The sequence below is a fragment of the Orbicella faveolata genome, unplaced genomic scaffold, assembly GCF_042242905.1.
Source record: "Orbicella faveolata isolate gen_17 unplaced genomic scaffold, um_ofav_v1 contig_36, whole genome shotgun sequence".
NCBI classification, from domain to species: domain Eukaryota; kingdom Metazoa; phylum Cnidaria; class Anthozoa; order Scleractinia; family Merulinidae; genus Orbicella; species Orbicella faveolata.
Window position 1 is genome coordinate 16765601 of NW_028301565.1, and position 27597 is coordinate 16793197.

The 27597-nt window shown below is 39.5% G+C and overlaps 1 protein-coding gene and 1 long non-coding RNA gene across 5 annotated transcripts; one reads left to right on the forward strand and one right to left on the reverse strand.

Moving 5' to 3' along the window:
• Window positions 1–256: 256 nt before the first annotated feature.
• On the reverse strand, window positions 257–27329 carry LOC110059456 (uncharacterized). 4 transcript variants are annotated; one of them, XM_020766151.2, is made up of 23 exons: window positions 26568–27329; window positions 21748–21853; window positions 20994–21175; window positions 20188–20368; window positions 19490–19626; window positions 18880–19062; window positions 18131–18203; window positions 18024–18057; window positions 17432–17504; window positions 17216–17300; window positions 16509–16560; window positions 14666–14806; window positions 13580–13754; window positions 13053–13169; window positions 12566–12655; window positions 11697–11922; window positions 9723–9752; window positions 7571–9630; window positions 5657–6598; window positions 3597–3788; window positions 2351–2521; window positions 1829–1987; window positions 257–1494 (listed from the first exon to the last, which is right to left on the reverse strand). In XM_020766151.2, the coding sequence occupies exons 1-23, from the start codon at window positions 26751–26753 to the stop codon at window positions 1291–1293; spliced, it is 5799 nt and encodes a 1932-aa protein (XP_020621810.2). In that variant the 5' UTR covers window positions 26754–27329; the 3' UTR covers window positions 257–1290. The 4 variants fall into 4 exon arrangements, with proteins under 4 accessions (XP_020621810.2, XP_020621808.2, XP_020621811.2 ...); XM_020766149.2 differs by having other exon boundaries at window positions 11640–11922; XM_020766152.2 differs by lacking the exon at window positions 5657–6598 and having other exon boundaries at window positions 11640–11922.
• On the forward strand, window positions 15961–19128 carry LOC149102451 (uncharacterized). Its single transcript, XR_016202502.1, has 2 exons — window positions 15961–16394; window positions 18872–19128. It is a non-coding gene; the product is annotated as an uncharacterized LOC149102451 (long non-coding RNA).
• Window positions 27330–27597: the final 268 nt, after the last annotated feature.

The window sequence follows — 27597 nt, forward strand, 5'->3', positions numbered from 1 at the left end:
ACTTGAAAATAGGTTTTGCTCCCTTATTCGAATATATAAAAAATAAAGTAATAAAAAAACCACTGAATTAAATTGTCAGTGTTAAGCACTGCTGTGCTAACTGGGGAGTCCGTAACAAGTAAACAAATATTGTAGGCAGGAAACATGTAAAACAAAATGATCAGAATCCTCTGGTGGAACTGGGTAAGCAGAAAAACGCGGGGCTTTTTATGCTACCTTAACAGTCCCTCGTTAAAGAAGAAAACATTCACACACATAAAGAATGGCTGAGTTTATTTGCGATATGTGAAAGTGAACTAGGCGAGAGAATCGTACATTTACACGACCGGATTTGCTTGTTTCACATACTGTGTCAATGAAGTTCCGTTTTAAGGACCTAATATTGTTTATACAAATGATTATAAATTTCTCAATTTATTATGGACTCGTGTTGACATAATATGTTAAATTTCAGGACGAAACTGCATCGACCAATTGTACAGCTTAATTGTGGACTGACTGAGTGATTGATTGGATCGGAAGACAACTTGATACATTGAATGGGTTGCATAATAAGTGTAAACTGTACAAAAATTGAAACTTTGACAACAATTCTGTTGAGATTCTTAGTTTCCATAAGGCAGTAGCGATCAAATATAGCTGCGCTTTATATCCTTTATTAAGTTCATAAAAGTATTACGAAGCGGCCTCAGCGGCCGTTATTTGACACAAACACTATAAAAGTTATGAAAAAATGCTCTCTCATTTTTGGCTTATGTAGTGCTATAGGATTAATATGGATTTAAACTGAGGAATTTAAGACTACAAAAATAGTTTCATCTACGTATCAAAAATCAGTCGGTTTAAAGCCTTGTTGATCAGTTCAATTGAGGAATGCTTACTAATCCAAAGTGCTGGGTCTTTGTGGAATAGATGGTATTTGCAATAATATTTTCAAAAAATTCTACCGTTCGTGCAAAAGACAAAAAACGTCTAATTGATGTAAATATTTGTCCTGTAAGGTTCCTCTTGTACATAGTGAACGGAATGGGAATCGTCCAATAAATTGTCCAAATTTTGTTAGTACAAAACGCGACTGACGTCACACCAGGGACCCAGGCAAAGATCACAACCTAACTAACAGCGACAAGAACAGAATGCCAGCAGCTCTTCGTGGAAGATCACCACAGCATATACTTGCCCACGAGTTCTAACCAGACACTATAACTCAGGTACTAACATAAGCTCCGGGCAGTTTAAAGGTGACTCTTTGTACAGCTCTGTTCTCTTCTTTTCGATGCATATTTGCCTTTAAGCAATGGCATTAGCTCCACAAAGTTTAGAAATAACCCTTTGTAGAGCTCTCTTTTGTTCTGTTAGTTGCCTATTTGCCTTTTCCGCTCTTTTCTCGTTGGCCTCCGTTTGTTGAAGAGCTTTCGTAAGCTTGGCATTTTCTATGTACAGTTCTTGGACGAGGTTGCTCGAACGCGTTGCACTAACTTCTGAATGTTGAAGCTGAAGGACAACAAGAAAAAAAAAAAGCATTACTCGTGTATAGAAAGTTAAAGTGGTGAGGAAGCCCCGAGAATTCAGCACCAAAAGGTCTCCTACTTCTGAAACACAGACTAAGATCAAAAGAGAAGAAAAGACTTAAATCTGCAGGCAGAATGAGCTTGCCCATGGTCCAAAGAAAACAAACCTCAATCAAGCATTCTTGTGTAAAGTAAACTCGCAATGGGACTACTCCCAAATATGGTATAGACTTCACACGGGAGTAGAGGATAAGAAAACGGTGACCAATGACTGAACGAAGAGGCAAACCATGTTTGGCAAACCATGTGATAATCACCTGTTTACTGAGCCGTGCCACGTGCTCATCTAATGCTTCTCGAGTTTGTGCTAATTTGGTTTCTATCTCGAGTTTCTCTTTTTCCAGTTGTCGTATCCTTCCTTCCCACAAATTGCTTGCACTTTCTAGCTCTCGCAGTCTACGAGTCTTTTCTTCGAGCTGGAAAAACAAAGCATACTCTTAGATTTTGTGGTTGGTGTACCACAGAGCTAAGGCAGCATGAACAACAACTTCTACTGTGCTGTAGGTTCCAGACTATTTATTTACTACTACCTTGATTATGTAAAACTTTCTGCAGCTCAAGCTTGGAAAAATGGCTTCCCGCCTTCTACCTATGCAATGTATTTCCGGTTTCATGTTATTCCTCCAAGGAAATTACTGCTTTTTTTTTCACAAATTTGCCAAAAATTCAGCGGTCGTTCAAAGCTAGTTCCCGCTAGTTAGTTAGTCTTTCTGTTCTCGAGCTGATGTGCTGTATGCAATGAAACACCAAAAGTTTAGAAAGCAAAGAATTTAAAGAACCTTTTTGCTGAGTGCCATAACCTCCACTTTCGCCTCGTTGAAAACCTTTTCCCTGAGCGCCTGATCCCGTTCGCTCGCCATATTGGCTCGATGAAGCTGTTCTTTCAACTCGCCTACTTCACGTTGATGGCGCGATTTCATGGTTGTCATCTCGGTATTCGCAAGTGTTGCCTGCGGGATGAAAAATTCAATTCAGAAGATCGCCCTTAGAACTGAAATTTGTAACGACGAAAAACAATCACATACAAAACAAACGACTTACCGTAATCACAGGACACACCTTACCACATGTCATATAACATTTCACGGGACATCACGCACATGCAACAACAATCACGTAACGCAAGCTGAAACAAGATCTCGCAACATATACGTACAAACAAACTAAGTGGTGCACAGTACTAACTACAACGAACAAAGAAATCAGAAGTGAAGCAGCTCTCTAAGCTTGTAATTCTCTTCATTGTTAGCAGCTGTTATTGTTCTAGGGCTAGGGCATTGTTTCTGTTGTTTGTTCTATTGCTCTCCCAAAAGGTAGCAAGCCATTCATGTGAGACCTTACGAGAGCTGCATTATCACCCAAAGAAATACGAGAGCCACACAACAAAAGAAATGTACTAGTCACAAAAATACGCTTACTCCTTGGTGAAGTTGTCCCTAACCTTAAAAGGGTCAAGTCAGGCAAACTAAGGTGACTTGTTTCCTTCCCTATTCTTACAACTTTAGCTTTCTCTTATCGTCTCTTCTTTCAACTTGTTCTTCACTCAGGATTTACAACTACATACATATATTTCCGCCTCTATATCGGTGTAACCCTTGCTTATTTCCTCGATTTCGTCTCATTTCAGGTTGTACATCACAGAATTAGCAAAACAAACCGAGGCACATACAATCCCTCTATATAATGCTGCGAAGAGTCTTAAGATTCACCGCAATTCCTGGTACTTTTAAAGTGTAGTTAGGGGAATGAGATCTCCCCCACCACCATGCATCTTTTCAACCTCAATTCCAGGGTCCCAACCCTCGCTTATAGGACCTGGGATCGACAATGGCAATCCTTCCTTTTGTAAAAGTTCTCATGTCTAGATCTCGTCGCAACAGTTTTTCACGTTGCCAAACAAACCTTCTCTTTAAAAACGGTCTTAGAATGAGGATATCAATTATTCAGTATAAACCCCGGTACACCTTCCTCTCTGTCCACCGTTTCATAGAGACCAAGGAATTGAAACCCCCTGGCAAAACATACCTTCTGCTTTTCAGTCTCCAATTCTCTCTTGTGGGTCGACTGTGCACTAGCGAGTCTCTCTTTAAGCACATACACCTCTTCCTGAAGGTTGTTCGCTTTAGCGTTCTTTTCTTTCAGAACCTTTTCCAAAACCTGTTTCTTTCCTTGGATATCTTCCAGCTTCTTTTCCATTGTGATGAGATCATTTTTGGCCTGCAGAAAAACGTGAAGTATCGGGAATACTGTGAATTAGGGTCAAGAAGGGCATGAAAACATGAACAGTCGAATCTCCCTTAGGGACAGCGACTAAGTGTTCCTTTATGGAGGTGTCCCTTACTGAAGGTCACAAAATGTGCTGATCACGTGTGTGCTGATCACCTCTACGGAAGTTGCTCTTGCTCGAGGTAAAAACATTACTCCACACAACTTGGAGTCTGCTCTCATGGGTACGGGTTGAAGCTGTCCCTAAGAGGCTCGACTGAAAGTGTTATCTCTTAGATACAATAAATACACCGATTAATAAGCTACAGAAGGACAACATTGAACGCAAGCTCGATTACATTGATAAGCGTTTCAAACCAATGCCCGCATGAGATAGTAATTACCATGTAATGCAATGCATAGGATAGTAAAGAAATAAGATTAACCACAAGAATAAACATTTACAGTTGGTTTGAGGCTATGTGAACATGTCGTCATGTCTAAGTACATTGGTTTAAGTTCTACAATCGAAACCGCCATAAAGCTGACTAACAAGGCGACTTTTCACACTCTGCAACACAAAGCGGTGAGGGGCTATAGAAGATGACCGCTATAAGTTTGTACTGTAATTAAGTAGTTACATAGCTCTCTTACGAAGTTTACAGATATATCAGTTTATTTAAATTTAAATTGCATGGGTTACCTACAGTGGTTACAACTGACACTGGTAACGTTTACAAAACCTACATTTAGGAGTACATCACTTATAAGTAAAGGACAGTTGACTAGAGAACAATGCTTTTGATAGTGTAGTTATAGAAAATGTTTAAGACGATATATAATAATATACAACTCACTGCGCACGCAACCCCACCCCCCCCTGAAAAACAGAAACAACAAAATTTAACATTTAAAAGTTTCAATGCTGTCAAGATTTAACTTCCGTATAAAACCTTTTAGTACTTGCCGTAAGACAAATTCGCAAACTAGATTATTTAAAGGTTAATTATTGCTGTTGTTATTGAATAATGCGATTTACAATTCTTACGAAACAAAAATCTTAGTTACAAGAGTACCTTAGCAGTTTATTTCTCTCAAAGTCTGAACTTAAAACATCATTAATTTAAACCTGGCGTCATGTCACGCTAGATTGTTTCATGCCTTTACAAAATAGCTATTCTCTTTTTCATTAAATCTGCTAACGTTCTTAAATTGTCGCTTTTTCACACTCCGTGCAAGTTATGTAGTAAATAGTTTCTGAGTCTTGCAAAGTTTATCTTATCTTACATAGTTATTATTTACAAGTTGTCGTTTAGGGTATTAATTGAGGGCAGAAACGAAGGTGTTACGTTTAATCTCAGATGTACCAGGTTCCAGTCCACAGTTTGGCAAAACTTGGCTTTTCATTGGTCGGTTACAAGAAGCCGTCCGCGGAAATTTATTCCGTATCATGTGCAGTCACACATTAGTAAGTCACTCACTGTCACACATTAGCAACGTCAAGTGCAGTCACACATGAGTAATTCACGCACTATCACACATAAGTAACGTCAAGCGCAGTCACACATTAGTAATCAAAAGTCCTTGTAGCTGGTGATGGAAAAGAATGTGTCAGAGAGTTGGAACACAAAGAAAACAGCTGACAAAGCATTAAGTTATAAGGCAGTGAGTGCTTACTAAGTTAGCAGCTATCAAGCAATAAACTATTGTTAGAAGAGAAGCAGTGCTTTCAACGTGAAACCAGCGTAAGCGTAAGTAGCGAATATCTGGCCAGGATTTTGTGCATATTAGCAGAGTGGGGCATTAAATTTAGCTGCATTTTGCTAAAAACAATTTCAATGCTACAAAAGAACAAAATAAAGACCAACAGTTGACGAGACCTGCTCTGCCTCAAACTCCTTCTGTCTGATGTTTTCCATGTTAGCAAGCTTTTGAGTCAGCTGTGTTACTTGTTTCTCTAGTTGGCCTGTTTCGTCCCCGCGCTGCTCGAATCTTCCCTCGAGGGCCTGGTACGCACTTTCCCGCACGGCAAGCATGCGCTCTAGTTCCTTCACCCTGATGTCATCCTTGTCTGCGATCTTTTGAGTCAGCTGTCTCACCTTCTGTTCCAACTCGAAATTGTGATTGTTGCGCTGGTTCAGCCTTTGTTCCAAATCCTTGTTTTCAGTCTCCCAGAGTGAGACGCGCGTTTGCAGTTCTTGGAGTCGAACTGTTTCTGCATCTGCCAGCTGATTGACCAGCTGAGAGATCCTGTCCTCAAGCTCGGTCTTCTGTTTGTTGAACTCATTGACCTTCTTCTCCAGCGCCTGGTTTTCACTTTCTTTGACAGTTAATAACGCATCAAGCTCTTTCGTCTTGACCATGGATTTTCTCAAATCGCTCTGGAGCTCCGCCACTTCGTTTTCTAGCTCAGAATTGTTTTCCAGTAGGTTCTTGTTCAATTCCTGGTTTTCACGATCGCGAGTGCGTAACATGTCCTCTATTTCCTGACTTTTGTTCTTGATATCTTTAAGCTCGGTCTCGGTTGAAGCCAAACCATTCAGCTGAGAGTCTCTCTCCTTTAATTTCTCCTGTAGCTGTTCTTTTTCTGAAATGCTTAAATTTAAACTGACTTCCAGTTCTTGAACTCTCAGTTTGGTCTCTTGAAGCTCGGGCTCCATGCTCCCGAAAGTTTCTCTCAGCTTCTCGTTTTCCGAACTGTGCTCGCGAACTTTCGCTTCTAAATCGTCGACTTCGGAGGCTCGAAGATTTAAAAGCACGTCCATCTCGTCGACCTTAAGTTTAAGTTCCTTGACTTCACTTCCCATTCCTTCACTCTTCACCTTTGATAATAAAGCGCCAATACCTTACTTAGATGTCATAAACAAAAACTAACAAATCCACAGCTCAGGGAATAGATAATAAAAATACTGGAAACAAGAATAACAATATGTGTAGAAATACCAAATCCAGAAGGCGGATAGTATTTTTCCTGTAGAATAAAGAGTAGTCCACAAAAAACATTCCAACACTAATATACATGACTACAACAAAATAAGAGAACCAGAGCTTTTAATCAGAGGATTTAAAAATACTATTTGTATGGAAATAACTTTTATTGTTTTAACTTTGATACCTACTCATTCCCCATCAAAACTATAAGCTTGAACTGTACTCATGTACGTCGACTGTGAAATCACAGCAACAATGGACGCACAAATTTAGTGCTCAAGTCAGTTACATTTTATTTACTGATGGACACCGACTGGCAAATGAGAATTAACAGAATGATCGAAAGAATACTACCTTCATACATACAAAACAAATTCTCCCAATCTGGTTCTACAGGAACTGTATAGAGCCAGCAAGGACAATTTGAATGTTGATATCATGGCTTAAAAACATTTCCTTTTGGTGCTGCAAATGTTATTGCCCAGGCCCAGGTCAAACGTCGAACTTCACATGAAACACCCAACTGAGCGAAATAAGTTCATGATTAGTTCGACTCAACTGAGTTCGTCCAACTGAATTTAAATCGATCAACACTGCGGCTCGTGGTTCCACAGCCACTTTGACAATGTTATGACGCAATTTATCATCAATAAGAGGACAGACGCATAAAAAACTGACGTCAATTTGTTAATTCGAATTAAGTTCGACGTTTAACCCAACGGTCGAGCTTTACCCGTTTGGATCGACTCAAATTGCAAGTTAGTTCGTCTCGTGAAGTTCGACGTTTGACCTGGGCCTTAGTCTATCTTTGTTTGAGTGCTGTAAGTAAGAATAAATAACAAAATTATTTTACAAATACTTACCTTCTCGGCCTCCAGTAGTTCTCTTTCTCTTTCCAAAGCTTCCTTTTCCATGGCTGCCTTCTCCCTTTGTAGTTCATCCAGGTGGACTTTCTGTTCTGTGATTTCTTTAATGCTGTTTTCCAGAATGAGCCCCTTCTCTTTCTCCAGCGAGTCTACCTTGGTTTCAAGCTCGACCAGTTTCTCGCGAGTTAGTTTCAGTTCCATGACTTCTTTGTCGCTGCGGGTTAAAGTTTTGAGCTCGAGCGTTTGAACTTTAGCTTCAAGCTCTCGCTTCTGCTCCTTGAGGAAATTAATCTCATCTTGCAGATGTTTAACAGTTTGCTCGAGCAGACCGGTTTCGGTTTTCAGTTTTGTGGCGTACTCTTTCTCTAACTGCGACCGGAGTGCAATCTTTTCCTGTACATATTCTTCTTCTAGCTCTTGCTTTTCTCGCATGTAATTTTTCTGAAGGTCCTTGATTTTTCTCTGGTAGCTCTCTTCAAGCTCGCTTCTCTCGCGAGAATAGCTTTCCCGTACTTCCTGCAAACCTACTGTCCCGCTCTTTTCAAATGCTTCCTTTTCACGCAAGTAACTTTCCTCTAGCTGCGCCTTTTGCTTGGAAAAGCTCTCTTCTAAATCTGCCTTGTGTTTCGCTAGCAAGCACAAGAAATCGTTTTTGAGCTGCCCTTTCAGCCCAGCCTCTCCATCGGTGAACGCCTGTTGCAGCTCGGTGATTTGATCTTTATATCGTGTTTCAAGTTCAGCCTTTTCTCGAGCACCGTTCTGTAAAAGTTTCGCTTTTTCTTCTGTGTAATGTTCTTCAAGTTCCGCTTTCCACTTTTGAAAAGCCAATTCACTATGCGTCGAATTTTCGTGAAAGCCTTCCTCGATTTTAACTCGTTCCTCGTCGAATTGTTTCTCCAAAGTCGCTTTTTCCTTCAGGAAACCGTTTTTCAATTCGGCCTCTCTCATCGCCATTGTATGATTGTGATCATTTTCAAGATTCTCCTTCAAGTCGACCTTCTCTCGGGCAAACCTCTGTTCAAGCTCATTCCTCTCTCGGGTAAACGATTCTCGTAACTCCGCCTTTTCTCGGGCAAATTTCTGCTCAAGTTCCGCTTTTTGCTCGACAAAACTTTGCTTCAGGCTTCCCACTTCCTTGACATGAGCCTGTTTCAGGTCCCATGTTTCGTTAGAGAATTCTTCCTCCATTTTGGATTTCTCTTTCTTAAACTTATTCTCCAGCGTACTTATTTGCTGCTGGTGCGCGCTCTCGAGTTCCGATTTTAAAATTGTCCAATCGTATTCGCTCTTCTCCATTGCCGCTGCCTTGGTGCTGTTCTGTAGTTCCCACTCGGCCTTCTCTATCCTAAACTGTTGTTCAAGTTCTGCTTTCTCGTTCATCAACTTTAGCTCCACTTCGGTCTTTTCCGTCTCTATGGCTTGTAGTTTCTCCACCAGCCGTTTCTCCTCCATTTCCATTTTGTTCTTCTCGTTCTCCAGCTCTCCTTTAAACAACCTCTCGAGCATTTCTTTCTCGCCTCTATGCTCCTCCGCCATCTCAGTTTTCTCACTTTCGTACTCAGATATAAGCAGCTCTCTTTCCTGTCTAAAACCACTCTCTAGTTCATCCTTAAGGTTCTCCTGCTCGCTCTTCAGCGAACGTTCCATATCCTTCATCTTATCCTGATACTCTTTCTCCAACTGTTCTTTCTCTAAGTTGAAGTTTTTCTGTAGTCCTTCCATCTCACCAGTAAACTGTGCAGTAAGGTTCGCCAGCTCGGTATCATATCTTTTCCTCGTTTCTTGGCTGTCAGAGTTAAGGGAACCCGTCAGACTTTCAATGTCGTTCTTGAGTTCTTGGATGGTGGCCTCTTTGGCCTTCAGTTGTGCTTCCTGTTCTCTCACCTGCTCACCAAGCTGTTGGACTTTCCCTTGGAACTCCGTTAAGGAGACTTTCTGGTCGGACAGGAGTTTTTCTTGCTCGCTAAGCGAAGATTCTTGTTCTTCGACTCTGGCTTTGTGGCTCATGATCTGCTCTTCCTTTTCCTTCAGTTCGCTCTCAAGCTTCTCGATAACTTCTGAAGCAGAAAGAAAACGTGCCACCGATTACGAACCATACAAAAGACATGTCTATAAAAGCACGAGCTATAATGTTTGCCAAAGAACTTACTGCGTTTTTCTTCCAGTTCTGGGGAGTCGTCTGTGGAAAGAAAGAGAATAAAGTGATCGTTAAACAAGATATTCACGAGGGCTTCCACTCATTAACGCCACACCATACACAAATGCGCAAACTTTTCGTGCAGTTCATCTTATTTCTAGTCATTTCTTTCATTGCTGTAGTGCAGTAGATCCGCACTTCCTCTCTGAACCCCTGATCAAAACGGAGAACGAAGAAACTTCAATCCCGTGTAGAATACAGCGGGAAGGGAGCAAAATGTAATCTTCATACACCAGTGATATGTGCTAAGCCAGTACGTTTAGAAAGAGAACACAAGGAAAGCAGAAAATACGTCTCATCGAGCCACGTCAAAAAAAAATTAATTAACGAATAGAAACAAGAGTTCAGAGCCTTAATCTCAAGAAAATAAATGAGTTTCGCAAGTACGTGGCGAAATAGGCGATGAAAGAAAAGGAAAAAAAGCTAAAGCAAGCTAAAATGGAAAAGGTAAAGGAACTCTGAGTTGCAGTTGAGACAGGACCAAATGAATGCTTGACAAAAGAGCACAAAAACAACAGAACAGCAACAAGAGACAGGGGAAAAACCTTCTGTTCTCGCAACGATAATTTGTTCATCGCTTTCCACAGACCACGGAAGAGGAGGAGCATCGTCATCAGTAAACTGACCTGTTGCAGTGAGAAAACGGAAACAAAGAAACAAGATGAAGACAAGAACAGAAAAGGCAAAGAGGAACGACACATAAGTACCAAAGGAGCGCAGACAACAAGAATCCACGTGGCAATGGCACGCCCTTTCTTCAGACAAGAATCAAAGCTAAAATTCGCCAAACCGAGCTAAAAGTTTTCAAGTTTGTCTAAAGTGCAATTTATCAGTGTTGCTTGCATTGTTAGTCATCCTTGCTTCCTAATGAGATTCTATAATTCGCTCTAAAAAATCAAAGTAAAATTGTTAGGTTTTCTCTGATTATGCTAAATATTTTAGTTTCTCGAGATGACGTTCAGTGTCCTGTAGGTCATAAAGACCTGCGACCTCTCTAGTGAGGCGAGCAGAATACAGTCACATCAGATAAGGAAGGGATAGAATCAGCGCAGAATTGAAAACTTGAAGACAAGTTTACAGTTTGAAGTGGTTCAGGAGAGACTTCGAATTACACATGCAAACTTGGATTCATTTAGCAGTCGAATTCACGCTATGAGTCAAAGAATTGAAGTCAAAGGTTGCCAGAAGTACAGAAATAATACCAGCAGACGAGTCCATAAGCCTTCGTAAGGTGACTGATGTGCATGGAGGTGTCGTCGTGGTACAGGGTGCGTGCGTTTAGTCAGTTAACATATCATTAGTAAGACACAAATGTTATTATTACACTGGTTAGCGGTGTTGCCATCCAATAAACCTGGGTAGTTTATCAGTGATGGTGCGGGTGGCAGGTCAAACAATTCAGCACGTAAGTTGATTCAACAGCGTCAAACGCAAAGCGCGCAAAATAAAAATAAAAAAAAAACGCGAGGTGCAGCTGTTGCACGTAAAATGACATCTTATATTAGTAATTTTTACTTCTCATTCAAGCTAAAAAAAAAGCTGACATCCACACGTTAAACTACACAGAGAAAATGGTTGTTTTCATTCGCTCAAGTAAGAGGAGAACATTAAGATGTGAAAATCACTATCACGTCGCACATAAAAAACGTGGAAAGAAACAGATGACAAATAACACTTTGTTCAAGTAGCAAGCTTGAAGATGGTCTCTGCTTTACACACTTCCATCACCCAAACACACAAACATCCCCAATACACTGCTTTTTAACTACCGTCACACAAAGAAAACCCAAGAAAACTGGAACACCGAACTGACTACAGGGCACATTAGATAACGACAATTTGCGCGCGCATCAATCAAGTGCTGCTTACCCGCGTCCTCATTTGACCCGCCATCACCGCTGACTCGCACAGAAGGAACACGCGTACCGTCTGGCTGGTCAGCGGTATCTGACTCATCGGATGACGTCACACCCTCCTTATTCCGCTTAATGACCGTGGGCTTGGTGTAATCGGAGAGTACCGAGCCGTGCCGATGCACCTTCTGGCTGTCTTGTCGTTTCCTATGACTGGGTCGTCGTTTGACCGAGCTGTTGACCTGTTGAGTCAGAGCCTCGCACTGGAGACGCAGTTCGTCGTTTTCGTCTCGAAGTTCCTAAAAGGGAAGAAACGGAATTTAACAAACTTGACGCTAAGATCGACAAAAACGGCTGCCAAGGGTTTGGCAACCTGACCGCAAATCGTCTACAGCAAGATTTAGAAGGACAACAACGACTGTAGCAACGCGAAACAAAGGTATCCCTTAAATTTTATGTCCGATCGTTCCAACTATTTTACCGATGTGTGCTCTTGTTTCTACTGAAGTGAATGATCGACAAGCGTCTCACCGGAGCAGAAGTCACCATTTTCCTTTTAGGCTATGTTCACACTTGGTGCCGAGTACGGATTCCCGCTGGGCACTAATGTGAACACACCGTTTTTTCCAAGTGTTCGTGACCGTGCCCGGTCACATGGTCTCGATCTTGTACTCAGGCACTAACTGATACTTGAGTACTTAGAGAACCCAGTGTCTGAACGCAACACAATTTTGTGCAGGTGCCCACGAATTAGTGCTAGGGCACCCAGTGTGTACATAGCCTTAGTCTCAGTGGTCGAAGTGTCCCTAAATTTCTGGCAAATCCCTCTTGGAGTTTCCAGTCCTCGTTACACAATAATAACAGAGAGCGAGCGCCGAAAGCCCCTGCACTGACGTCATACACTCAGGTTACGTTGCTTGGCAACTCTGCCTTAGTACTCACTCGGTTTATTCGCTCCATTTCCCTGACGGTTTTGCTGTTTTTCTGATTCTGCTGTTGTTTCAGCAGCTGCTGCTTCTCGACTTCAGCCAGCTGTGAGAAAGAGAAAATCAAATGTTAGCAACTTGATGAATTCATGTGACGGAGAACGTTTAGCTCATACTTTTCAACTTTGTCATTCGTGATCAATTACAATCTTCCCAATATGAACCTTACTTTTTCCTTTTTCAGTTTATCGTTACCAATTTGATATTTCCTACCTTAGTAAACTACTGTTTCGAGGGTTTCTTTAGTTCAGTTCTGGCCTCTCAGTCACGCAATGCGACGCTCTTGGGAGTGGGTCCCTCTCCCGAGAGAGTAACATTGCGTTGCAGAGAGGGGGCAAGAACTGGACTAGGATTTCTTTTGATTTGAAGATAATTTTGTACATTCCAAATAATAAATTACTATCAAAAATAATACAACTAAACAAGTCATCAAAACCCGTTACCCTGCTTGACAGATCTGACATGGATTCCAATTCTTTCTCCAGTCTCTCTCGGACGTTTTCCGATTCGACGAGTTTCTCCTGAGATTCTGATAGCGCTTTCTCGAGCCGTAAGATTTCCTAATAAAAGAAGAACTGAGTTTAAATTCGAATGCAAATAAAATGTACATGTATACTCCGTTTGGAACTTCTTCAAAGTGAGACAAAGAGTGCGTAGCTTTTGAGATCTTGCAATTTCATTAAATACATCAGCTTTTTGTTTTTATCTTTTTATTATCTTTTTCTTTGTGTTTTCTTCTCTTTGACTATGCATGTTGCAACCAAGGTAAAGCACATTAACGTTTTCTATCTACTCAACTCGTTTAGTTTTCTTACAATCAAAGCACTTTCTTTGCCTAATTAAATCAATTGTTTTTGTGCTGATTTTTCTTTTATTGTAAATCTGGCAAAAAAAAAAATGGTTGGTTGTTGTTGTTGTTGTTTTGATTCGCGTGAGGGAAAACAGAGAACAAGCAAGCAAGCAGACCCACCTCTTCGGCTTCAGCCAGTTTGGTTCTTAGACGCTGTTCTTCGGTCTTAGTGCTGTGAAGTGATTCTTCTAGCACGGACCTTTGTTGACTAGCGTTCTGTAAAATTTTGTCTCGTTCTTCTACCAGTGTTTGCTGCAAGTTCTGCATCTTTTCCGTGTAGAGATTTTCTTGATCCCTGGGGGGAAAAAAGTACAACGAAGGCCTCGTGAGGTACATGTACAGTAAATTCCCTGGGATAATACCTCCCTGGGATAATATCCTCGTTAAGAGTTCCCCTCTTTTGTCAAGCAGGTACGTTACTTGAATAGACCTTTCCAGCATTTCGACAAACAATGGCAAATGTATAAAAATGTCCACCCCACCTCGCTCTGGAGCTACTGTTCGAACGCACTGAAGTGGAATGCGGGAAAGGTCTATAGGGCAAATCTTGAATTAGAAGATCTTGTGTAGATGAACAGTAGCAACAAATTCTTAGAACTCATACTTAACGAAATGTATCACAATCAGTTAGGAGATTTGATATTGAGATCTATGTCATGGCCAAAGGCTGCTCACTGCCTGGCGAGAACGAAACTAAGTTTCTACATTTATTTTTTAGAATGACCCTGTCGACTGCTGGCCTATCTTACTGCACACAGCTGAGTGTTCTTGTTAGAAAAATGTTCCAGGTTGTCTTATTTACATAAAATAAATTAAATTACTTCTATAAGAATTCTCACGCTAGCAGGTGGCAAAAAGAAATTTATCTCCACGAGAATTCATTGACATTCATACAGGTGTTAATCTCACGATCGACTGATTCTGATAAACCTTTAAATTTCCAAGAACAATAATTAAACGTCTAGTTTCTCTTCAAAATATCAATACAGGTGAGGAATATGAGACAGGTGAGGAGACAAAGAGAATCATCCACAGTGAAAGAGACGATATTGTCTTGATGAACTACTGAAGTCTCTAAACTAACATTACAAGAACAATATGGGGTCCAGTATGAAGATTAAGTATGAAGATCGTGCATAAGACGGCACTGTCGATTGGCGTGAAGAGGACACGAGAATTTGCACACGGACTCTTCCAACTTCTCACCTCATTTTCGTCTCGTGTAGTTTTTCTAATTTCTGTGCAGTATCCTCGCTCTCGACAATAAGCATCTCCTTCTCTTCCGTGAATTTAGACAGATTCTCCTTGAGAGCATCTCGTTCGGCGACTACTGACTCTACCTGAGACCTGAGACGAAAAATTTTCAAGATTAACAACGCCATATACAAACAAGCGACTCTACAATAAACACTATGGGCGACCCAGAAAGAGGGAGATTAAGTATATTAATAATTTACAAGTCGACGTGTAAAACAAAAAAGGAAGCGCTAATTGCGAGTGTTTCTATTACTTCAGACAAAACAATGAAAGGAAAACACTTTGCCCGTTACTGCGTGTACAACACTAGTTTCGCCGAAATACTTTTGTCAAATATCCTCGCTACAAAATGTCTTCTTTCAAACTGGCATTGAGGCGTAACCAAACGCAATCCGATCGCCATTCTGACTGGGGCATAGAAATTGGAGATTCAAGAGGTAATTATCGGATGAAATACCTAAATTAAAAACGTCAATTGCACAAAACACGCACAACAATGGAGAAATAATTAGTGAAATCTTGTCAGAGAATCGAGCTTGATTGCTCAATCGGATAACACTTGTTTTCCACAACCTGAGGTACATTACGGAATAAACTTATTGTTACTTTTGAAAGTAAGATTATTTTAGTATCATCCTTTTAGACGAGGTAAAATGTAAATGCACAAACGTCTAACAATCAAGTTGTCAGAAAAAAGATTAACTAATAAAATTACAGCTACCTTGAAAGACGTGACATAAAATCGGAGAGCCCTTTGTTTTTGTCTTTGTCCGATGAAAAGGATTCTGATTCGGCGTCATACCGCAAAGACGATTCTTTGCCTTCGATTTGTCGTATTTCTAATGGCGACCTCGCCATTCGAGAGATAAATTTCTCAGCCTCTACGGCCCGAGCATCACCGTTAAGAACTAACTATATCTGCTAACTACGCGTGGGAAGGTGCAGAACTGAAATATTGAGCACAAAATAAAATGTCTTAGCCGGGAAGTGGAGGTTGGACAGTGTTTCCAATTGAGATCACTTGGCTTGTCAAATAGCTACACCCTAGAAAGTCCCGCCAAAAGTGGGAGGAAACGAACGTTTCTGCCAATCAAGGCACAGGAAAGTGACAAGGCACCGCGCCCGCGCGCGTGCGACATGTAAACAAACAAGTACTGGTTCAAAAAACAGAAATGACACCATGATACGCCCGAAAATAAAATGGGTTACTCCTTCCGCCTTATTACTGACGTCTTCACCTCACTTATAAAATTTCAATACGTGAAGGAAACAAAGAGTTACTAATACAAACAAATTTCAGCGTAAAATTTTGCAAAAATCCTTTTTGTTAGAAAACACGACACAACACAATCGCGGTAAGCAATTGTCAGAATGAAAGGGCGACAAGTACAAAATAGAAGCAAGTGTCAAATCTCGAGTCACATCATGAGCTGATATCACACGGAATGATACAAGAACATGAAGCTGCCCTAAAGTGAGCAGCAGGTTACAACTGTTTCAAGCGTAGACGAAATTTCAAGGTTCGGCCAGCACTCTTGTTTGGCTGCTTAGGGTTGTCGAGATTTGCCAGAGTTCTAAAACTGAGAACTGAACAGGAATTTCCATTCGACCAACGTTGTCAAGCGCAAGCCCAGACCAAAACGAGAGTAACTTCGATGAACTGAGACGCAGAATTTCGGTAAGAGAATAAGTCATGCACTTCTTTCATTTGCACACAGCTTATATCATAAAGATTGAGTTTTTGAACTTAAACTGTTGAGTTATTCAGCGGTAATCTTTTTATTACACTTACTTTAGATGGATAACTTCGTGTTTGTAGATATTCACAACCGCTTTTGGTAGACCTACAACGACAATAAAGCAAAATGTTGTCTTAAGTTACATGTAGCACTGTACGAATTAGAAGTAGAACACGAGGCTGCATTAAGTGACTCTGTGTGTTGTTTTGTATCTGTGATTGTCTTTCTATCCATCCCTTGGGATCATTACCAATAGTGTTCTTTGCAGGTTTTTAATAGTCTGATCACAACTCAGCGTGTGACAAAAGTCAAGTTCGATGTCCGAAAGCTAGGTGTTGTCTTTCCAGATTAGCTGACTGAAACCTTACTAGACTATCGCTGGGTTACTAGTGGATCTCAGTTTGATCAGCTTAGACTGAGAAAACTCCAAAACGATGTTTTTGCCAACCCCAACCTCTGCACTAGCTATTTTTCCCTCATTGGCTTCATACACTGTACAACTAGCGGATCAGTGGTGCAGCTCTAAACTCGTTATTTACACTAGTATCATAGCACTTCAAGATGCTTAAGAGATTTTACATGTACACGTATGTTAAAAGGGAGAGCTGGAGAAAGGGGGGAGGGTAGGAAGAAGAGGAGGGGAGGAGGGGAAGACAAGGAGGGGAGGGGAGGGGCTTTATTTGAACAGCAAAGATGACTCCCCCAATGTCACGTTCATGTAATAAAAAACCCTCTTTCATCTAAGCGTTATTTAACTTACCGTCACTCTGCTCCTCCACAACAGATTCCAGTAAGTTGGTTAATTGATGAAGACTCACTTTACCTTCCACGTCCATCTCTAGGTCCTGTAAAGAGGAAATTCAAAGTAAGAATTATTGACAAGGTCACCATGCATGTACCTGTTCTCTGTACATTGTGCGGCAGTAGGCGGATTGCAACTTAAAGGGATCGAACATTCATTCAATCAACACAATACCTCTAGAAGCGGAATGGCCTCATTTAATCCCTGGGCCAGCCAGGTCTCTTTAATATCTTCTTTTTTAGTAAAACTAAATAAAAAAAACAACAACAACAAGACAAAAAAAAAAAGACAATGCAACATATTAGATTGAACATTTTGTTTCTTCACAAAAATAATTTTTGTTTATCAACTTGAATTCCTTATAAGGTGAAATGTTCAATATGTAGCAAGTGTGGGACAAACGAAGTCTGGGACTGGATTAGCAGGTCTGCTATTTTCTTTGTTTTATCAGAATGTCATTAGCAATGGCGATTTGCAAATGCCACTTTGAAACAAAGAGAAAAAAAGACTACATTCCAATCCAGGACATCCCTGATACTGCAAAGGCTCTCTAACCACTGAGCTACAGAATTAAAATTCTTATAAAGAAGTTTGAAGTTTTAGCTTCATCTTTGGAGTAGGTGGCTGGCCTTATTGGCTACTTCCTCAAGACCTAGTACATGCACTTTTCTGTAGAAACTTTGGATAAGACATAATCCCGATAAACAAATTAACATCTAAGTTACAATAGAGAAGTGTCTCATGTATGCTTAATTTCACGACTCACCCTGTATTTTCTGGATCTAGAAGTGTAAAAAGATCTGCAAGAGACAATACAAAGACAAATCAGTTAATTTAGTTACATTGGTGGTAATTATTTTGTACTTTGCTTACCAAATGTTGAACTGCTTCCACCCGTTCTTGATAGGAAAAAAGAGTCGTCTTGGTTGAGTGATCTTCTCTGACCCTGTAAAGAACAGATGTCAACTACATTACAAAAAATTACAATTTCATGTACATTACCTCCTCTACAACTGCATATGTACATGTGGCTGGCAAAAAAGCCACAGGAATCTGGCTTTGGTACATCATTAATACACCTAAAAGTACCCTCAGGGTCCAAGACATTCTCTTGATTCTGGTGCTTTTCCCTTCAAAGCTGAATATTCAAATTAATATTTTCCATAATGATAGATGCAAATGCAGCCATAACACTACTGGAAAAAAGACCTGAAAAAATATTTTTTCAGGCTATGAACAGGATTCAAACCCACGACCTTTGCAATACTGGTGCAATGCTCTCCCAACTGAGCTATCAAAGCCACATGAGAACTGTTGTGTGTGGGTTGGCCCTTTATGTTCAGTGGACGTAATACTTGGCTCAAGTATGTAAATCCCATAGTAATATTTTCCACATTTTGGGTTTCCCCCCATCTCTTTCTGAGTTGAGGAAGCAATATTATTATAGTCTCTTCTGAAAACATGAAATCAGAAAAGAAAGACATTGCACTGTGACACATAAAGTTACCAACTCAGAAACAAGGGAGATAAATTGAACACAAGAGAAGAGACATAACTCATCAGGCACAGCTGTAAATCCTGAAGACATGACTAATTACTATTATTTGTTAACAGACCCTTACTTTGGAAGTGAAGTTTGCTGGTGGTGCCTGATTGTAAGGTGTGGACTGCTGCTGCTGCTCCCACTCAGGCTCTATGTCAGATTGTTGAAAGTCCTTAGCCGCAAACAGACCATGAAGAAACTCATTAAAGCTCACATGACCATCACCATCTTCATCCAGCTCCTCAAACAGGAGAGCCAGCTCCTGAAATAATTAAAAATATTTAAACAACCACATATTAAATATGTTCTTATACAAGTAAGAAAAAAAGTTCAACCAAATTTTTATTTCCAAGTATTACAGTTCCAAATATAGTCACACAAGTGGAGGGTTTGGGGAGCAGGCTTTTTGCCAAACCAGCCTCCATCCATTGGCCAATAAGGAACCACATTTCAGAGATACAGGAACATGCAAGCATTTTGTGATAGCAATTCTCAGGGGTGGATCTAGGGGGAGGATGCAGGGGGTGTACACCCCACCCCCCTGAGATGAAGCCTTCTTCTTCACATTCTCTTTTAAAATTTGTTTACCTTGCCAGTCAGTTACACCATTCCTTAGTGGTGCACTCCTCCTAAGAAAAATCCTAGATCTGTCCTTGAAGCTTAGATTTTTGAATATTTATTTTACAAACCTGTTCATTCATGGAGTCCATGCCGATGTGATCGCACACCACTGACAGTTCATGTTTGTCCAGAAAACCAGTCGCACCAACATTTACTTCATTCCAGATTGCTCGCAACTGATCTTCTTCACTGGGTGACTCATACCCTGACAATGAAACAAAAAAAAAAAATGTAATTTTCATCTTCTGTCTATTACCGGTAGAACTCTCCTTTTTGACAAAACCATGCTTATCAAACACTACACAATCAAGGATGTTGTCACAGTAAAAAGTAAAAGGTCAAGTCACTTCCAATTCTTGGGAACAGAGTGAATTCCATCATGATGCTCCTTGGTCAATATGACTTGAAGTAAGTGGATGCTCTGGCACAGCACTCATCAGAGAGCAGTTAGAGATACCCACAACAAATAAATTCTTTCGAGGACCAAGTTTTGAAAATTGCCAACATTATGCCTAGCAATTCCAACAAAATGCCCACCAGGGCTTAAAAGAATTGAATTCTATCTTGTCCTTTAGACAAGCAACTGTCAAAGACGTCTTAGCCCTTTCCTTCATTTAGTCAGTACATCTAGTACATCTAGTACAAAACTTCTCTCACATGACCAAACGGCACTTTTTTCAAGCCCTGTTACCTGAATCTCTAGAGGGTGCTAGGTATTATTGAAAGCACAGGTCAAGACCGAGCTCCACAAAGTTTAGAAGCACACCTGAATTAACTCCATTGGGATGAGGAGATGCACTCGATGGTCCTCCTCCATCCAATCCATCTGAGTCATTCACAATCACAGAGTCTTCACGTGACTTCCTTTGCTTGGAGTTGTGACGACGTATACTGTTCCTCAGGCTACTCTTTCTGCTTGATAGTCTTCTTTTTAACTTAGGCTTTTCCTGGAAAACAAATTAAGATCACAGTTCGAATTAATACACTTTTATTAGTATGCTTTAGAGCTTTGAAGCTGAAATTTGAGAGCTTCAAGTATGAAAATACAAAGGCCGTCAAATTCTATGTGATGCACTTAAAAGAAAACACAAACAAACAATTAACATGTTTCTCCAGAAACGTTTGACATCTTTTTAGTTGGTAAATATTTCTAACTGTCCATCCTGCTGGTACATGTAAATCGAGTATAAAGTTTAATGCTGAAGTCGCCCTCATCTAATCTGAGGTAGTATCATGTGGATATAGATCCAATTCATTTTGCACACCAAAGCTTTAAAATTCACTGCCTTTTCAAATTACTAGTAAATCTAGTCCTTCAGTACAGTAGGTATCTTAAAAAAGTTTTTTAGTGAAGATTTATGTAACATATATCGTGGACTTACTGTTTTTAACTGATAATTTAAGTTTATCTGAGGGTGGGTTCCATTAGGATGATCCCATCAAAACCAATGTCCAAGATCACTCAGATCATGGTACATTAAAGGAACTTTTGATGTTCCATGATTCAAGTAATCTTTGACCTATGGTCCCGATCCAGATCATCCCAAAGGAAAGCACCCTGAGTGTTCTCACCTCTCGTGTAGGGGCCTCGTGGTGATCTACTTCTGACGTGAGATGAGAGTCACTCAGACGGCTCTCCGGCCGACTTTCAATCATGCTCTCATCATCAGCAGAGTACAGATCTTCTGAGTAAGATGCATCGGGTCGTGACCATCTTCCATAACGCTTCTCATTTACCACTAGCTTGGGTGGTTCTGAAAATAAACAATGAATTGTCAATTTGATTTACATGTGCAGTGTACAAAACACTTTTGAGTTCACTCAAAGTGGTTTTTCAGGCTCAACTAACTTCAGACAGTAGAGTACAAATCATGCTCTTGTAAAAACCAAAAATAAATAACGTGGAAACAAGTACATGTGATAAATGTACAACTACATGTAACATGCAGTGAAAAGAGTGCAAATTTCTTGTGATGCCACTGAGTTAGATTTTTTTTCAGCTAATTTACTTACCTGATGGAGACATATAAGGGCAAGTACTTATAATTATTTAGACCAGTTGGATAATAAAATTAATCTCTTATTAGAAAGGTAAGTGCGTTGTGTGGCTGTTTGCACTTGTCATTTGTATTTGACTTGCCCTGCAGGAGATCAACTCGTAAACAAACATGTACAGTATACTGTATACTTTACTGCTACAAAAGAAGGTACTGTTTGCATACAGTAATAACTGGCTGAGACAAAATACATGTACATATGTACATGCATGGCTGTCTTTTGCATGACAAAAAATTAATTAAACTGGCAATAAAGTTAGATTCAACACCTGCAGTAGAATCAGATGGTTGCTCTTCATCCTCACTAGAGGATAATTGTTCAATTGCTTGAGACAGCACAGCTACAAATCCTTCTTTGAAGTCATCAAATGTCACCTACACATCAAATTCATACAAAATCAATTACAATTCATTGAATGTGCATTGCTAACAGAGACCATCCTACAGTACCGGACACCACACATTATAAATTGTGCAGTTGCTACGCTATAAGTTCTTGTCAGACTGGCATACCAAAACACTACATGTACATAAACCCAGCCAGGGCAGATATATACATACAGTACACTGTTCACAAGTACACAAAGTCAGGTCAGTTGGGAAATAAAATAAGTCAAAGCTTTTTTTTTAGCACCACTTTTGCCCATTTGATTTCCTCCTGAACTGACTATCTACCCCTGGGTTTCCATGGTACACTTCTACTGTCACACACAAGATAGCCATCTCTTTGGCCTCTGCATATTGGAGATTTGGATGCTCGTAAAGCTTCTGTCAGTATTTCATTGTCTTGTTGCCACATGTTATACAAATTTAGTTGCCACTGTACATCACATCCCCTACTTGCATCTTAATCAGGTGTCATGATAAAAGTAACAGAGTGAACTTCAATATTTTTCCAGTCATGCAGAATTACCTGCTTAAGACAATATGCTGCACTACATGTAGTGGAACCTCCATAGGTTATTTGATTCATGGTCTTCATGTCACTCAACTATTAGCAATTTTGAAGAAAGTACATGCATATTGTACAATGTAGATAGTGAACTCTGGTCAAGCTTAATAAAGCAGGCAGTGAATTTGCCCATTCACCGGATCTTAGACTCTCAAACAGATCAGGAAATATAATAATACTGATAAATGCACTTCAAGTTCAGCTTAAAACAGGAAACAAAAATTAACTAAGCCAATGCACTATGAAGACACTAGAACCACTTAGAGGCTATGGTGTATATAGGACTGCTACTTGTAGATATATGATTGTGTATTTTTTCCAAATTTACTTTCACAACATAAAATACTGTTCAAAGAATGAAATCAACTTGTCACAAAGATGTTGGAAAGTCCATGAAATTCAAAGGCAAGCACTAACAATTCTGTAAATTTATGTACATGCACCATTTATTTTAGTCTTGGATTGATATCGGCACTCTGCTACTTACATTGAGTTTTCTGCCATTAACAGTGACCTCCTTAGCAAGGTAATCACATACTAGCTCTTTCATAATGAGAGCAGAACAGTGAAGGGAGCAGACTGGATTTAGTTTACAAAAAGCCAACCAAAAGGCTTCCACAACAAAGGAATGAGTTTAAAACCTTACAAAAAACAGGAAAAAAACAGAGCACAGAAATGATGTCAGAGAACAGGTGCTTTAACCTCATATAATATTCATCACAAACTGAATCTTTGAAACTATATCACATAAATGTTAAGCAACACACAAAAAGAACGATGCAGCTATGATGCTTTTGTAAGGTCATTTCAACTGTCAAAGTTCCCAAACACTCCTCTGTGATTTTGAATCTACGTCTGAAACATTTCTCTGCACCACTACATTTAAATGTAAACACCAACTTAGCATGTCCCACCACAAGCCGTTCACAAACAGCACACTCAAGTCACCTGTTGCACTTCACAAAAGCTTTCAAACCTCAGTCCCCTTAATAATTCTACCACCAGCTTTATTAACAGTCACTTTGAATTCTCTATCTTATACCAAACTTTGGTAAACATTTTTGTTCATCAGTCTAAAGGTTAAAGCTTTTCGTAATGAAATAATAAGACCAAAAAGACAATTTTATTTCTGCTTTTTTCCGATAATTTTTCAAATAACTTGAGAGAAGCTGTAATCATTTTTCTTTCCAATGAAACAGGTGCATGCAGTAATTTACAAGCAATAAGTAAACAAAAGCTTGTGGAATCTTGATATAATTCTTAAGGCTGAGAAGGATTGAGCTCAAACACCATCTTTTACAACATCACTAACACATACTTATTCAGCTGAATTTACAGCTTAAACATCTTTCATGTTACACATACTCATGTGTGTACAACCTTGTACAAAGTGGTTCAGATAATTATGTGTGCATATTCACACAGTTAATCAACTGTAAAAATGTACTAGCTTTTGTGAATCTCTCAGCTTGGCAAGGCATCTGATGTGTGTAATGTAAAGAGGTAAAGCTGTACAATATTGTCCCTGTTGATCACTGCATGTTGAGAATTCAAAAGCAACTCTTAGCTTGCACAATAACTACACGAGTGTAGTACAGGTACTAACCCAAAGTTACACATAATAATGTGCAGGCAAAGACATCTGGTGAATACCATTGTTTTATGAAATTTGCAGACACGTACAGTTTAAATGTAATTAAAATAAAACTATTCAAATCAATTTTCTTATGTCTAGTTGCTCCTCTTTAAAAGTATGGTTTCATGTAATCGATTGCTATGCTTGCCATGGAATCCAGTAGGACTAATGCATTAGATGCCGACCAATATACTGTAAAACTGGAATTACAGTGATATTAGGTGCATTTTGTCCACAAGATTTTCAGTTCTAATAGCCCTCACAGAATGACAGTAATAAAAAGATGTTTTCTCTTAAAGTGTACACTGTAGCCCATATTACAGTATAACATTTAGCTATAATTATATGCAAAATTTGCAGACAAGTTTTAGATGAGTATAATGTATGTAACCAATCTTATCATATGGCTAGCTCCACAAGTGAGCAAGTTGAACCAAATCCTGCACTGTGGACAGCTACCCCAGCAAGCGTTGCTCACTGTATATGTATCCTAAAATAAAACAGTGTCCTGTATGCCATAATAACGATAAAATAACATCCTTTACTGACAAAGTTTATTCAGTCAAGATGCCTGGATATAAAATGGCCTTGATCTTTTTTGTGTACATGTATGTTTATCAACCTAGATTGCATCTTGGTACAAAAACTAGTTAAACAGATGTTGGCCAATATCCAGGCATCTTCAACTACTGCTTGGTCAATAAACCATATGCTAACTATATTACTGGAATTAGTAAGCTGGCTTTCTGAGTGAAAAATTTTATTACTAACTGGACAAACAACAATGCAGAATGCCTTCAGGTTTTGTCTTTCTAGTCCATCATCCTGTCCACGACATTCATTATCAACATTTTTATCTGTAATCAACTCAGGTTCTATTATTAAATAACTGGATATCAACAGCCATGGTTACAGGAATTACACTGTACAGAGCATGTATTTCCTGACATTTACATCCGTGCTTTTGAAATACATAAGCAAGTAAAAACTAATGATATAATGTCCTGATGTTTCAGTAAGTTCAAAGGAAGTAAGGCCTGTGGATTTACATAAATGAAGTTAAGTTACACAAAGACTTTAGCGCTGAACAAATCTGTTTGTACATTCTGACGTGGTCTTAATTGTTTGATGTGCAGCATTTCATTAATTTACAGTCAATTGTTCCTACATTTTTTCAACACTTTGAAACAACTTAAGTCTTGGTCTAACATAACTTCATTTATATAAATCTACAGGTCTTACTCTTTTGAACTAGCTTTCATTTATTCATTCCTTGATAATGGCGTCACAAGGTCGCTGAAACGCCAGGACATTATATAGTTAGTTCTTACATGCTTATGTACATCTATACTTAAAAATGCCTAACAGCTCAGTGTGTATCATCAAACAACCTTCATTAATGCTCCAGTTGTATATTTTGCATGTGTATATGTTGATCCAACCATAAAACAAAAGACTTAGGTTACGTGCCAATTAAAGGTTGGATAAAGAATTCCAAAGGCTCAGGCTAATCCTTGAAAATATTGCTTTCAGAATTAATGCATTGTAACTCTTTGCAAAGTTAAGAAGTTTATAATCAGCTTCCCTTGCAGATCTCATGCAAAAGTGAATAAAATAATCTCCTTGCATACACATGTAGTTGATTTCACATGTTCCTGTGCAAAGTTTGGTGAACTTTTAGAACAAGCAGATAATAGAAAAGTGAGTAAATTGTCACTACACTGTTTGATCAGTGAGGAATTTGTTACTTCAAACAAACTCACAACAAGGGGTATGCATAATAAATAATATCACATAATTCAGGATGTAATTACATTTATGTACATGTATCAAGCTACAAAACCATCTGGAAACAGATTGGCCACCAGAAAAAGATTAATGAACAGTGCTTGCTGATTGGAAAAAATATACATGTAGGCATCTTCACAAAATAAGAGAAAGGTTAGCAATTATTTTTCATGCCCTGGTGATTACACTGATCACATAAGCCCCTGGCAATAACTCTTACAAGAAACACTTTGGGTGTCAGTAGCAATAACTTAAAGAAAACTTTGTGTTAACCCAGTTAGCGTGCTAACCTGCAATACCAGTCACATGTCAATGACAAATGAACTAACGGAATCACTGAACGCCAGAAATCTGAAATCGACAATGAAATTTACATCTTGTATATGAAGCAATTTGATTCTCGAACGATGATTCCGCAAGTAAACAAACCGATTGTTCACGACCCGCGAAACATTTCCACTTACATTGTAATAAACAAAACGATCTACAAGTGAATGATACTGCCGAATACTAAACTCACGGGCAGAAACATAAACAAGATTGATACAATTGTCACTAGGAGCGTAAACTAAGAGCAATGCTCCAATGACAGGATATATAAGGAGTATTGAATTAAGATAAACTTCGAAAACATGGCCTCGCAGACGCCAGTAATATCTGTTGCCACGGCATCGAAGCTTATCGGTGAACACGCATGAAATTTTTCTACGTACCTGCCCTTCAGCCTCTTCGCTCCCCAATAACTGCTGTAGCAGTTGTGGAACTTGGTCATCGAGCTGTAGTTTTTTGCATAACTCGACAAGCTCGCTCCTGTTGAGGAAACCCTTTCCAGAGTGGTCACAACTGTCGAATACTTCATGAAGCTGTGCCACGTAAACATCCTGCTCGTCTTCATCCATTTTACAGGTTTTATCAATACACTACCTTGTTGAAATCCCAGCCCAGGATACCGGAGCCATGTTGAGAAGAAAACAGTGTACGTTTAATTTCTATTTCTTGGATGATTACGCCACGCCAAATTAAAAACTTTCGAAGCTTCCACGCCAAGCGAAGGCCTTGTGGTTCTTTATATTCAGGTCTGACACAACCGTTCAGCTGAAAGAAGCGACGTCATGGCCATAATTCCATACGCCAGTTGCCGGGCTTTCTTCTCCTTTCTATACAATTACAACGGTGTTTTATCACTTAAAACTCAATCCTCTCGTTTGCTTCTTGAGCACCAAACAACCGGAATTCGGGTAAAATTATCGCTCGTAGCGTAGTAACGCGGGAATTCCAGGCTCGATTTTCTCAAACAGTTTACACTGCGGAGAGTGCACAGGAATTCAAATCACGAAGAAACGGTTAACACAATGTCAGCAAGAGTAAACCTATGAAATTTAAAGTTGCCCTGGAACACTGTAAGCCAACAGGTAAGACAAGAAGCATACATATACAAACTCTTCGAGTCCGGTTTCAAACACAGCCAAAAATAGAATTTTGAGTTTACCACGTGAACACAAAGGAATCTTCAATCTGATTGGATGAAAGACAATGGTTCTCACTTTCCACTCAAGACCAGTTGAATCTTTTATTGATGTTTGTTGACTTCAAGATTGGCGTCTTCTGTTCGACATATTTCAAATTTTTAGCCACTTTGTGGTTAAATTTTCGCATTTAATATGGCTTTAGATACTTTTTCGTTACGTTAATAAACTTTGCTGCCATGTTTCACACTTTATTCAGATTTCCAAATAATTTTTG

What these genes read in the sequence shown, in the direction of transcription:
- LOC110059456 (XM_020766149.2), bottom strand. Translation starts at nt 26,753, where the DNA reads ATGGATGAAGACGAGCAGGATGTTTACGTGGCACAGCTTCATGAAGTA. An exon ending in CGGGTCAAATGAGGACGCGG is followed by an intron (nt 9,753 to 11,639) that starts GTAAGCAGCACT and finishes TTCTTTCCACAG; the next exon opens with ACGACTCCCCAGAACTGGAA. An exon ending in AGAACTGGAAGAAAAACGCA is followed by an intron (nt 9,631 to 9,722) that starts GTAAGTTCTTTG and finishes TTTCTGCTTCAG; the next exon opens with AAGTTATCGAGAAGCTTGAG.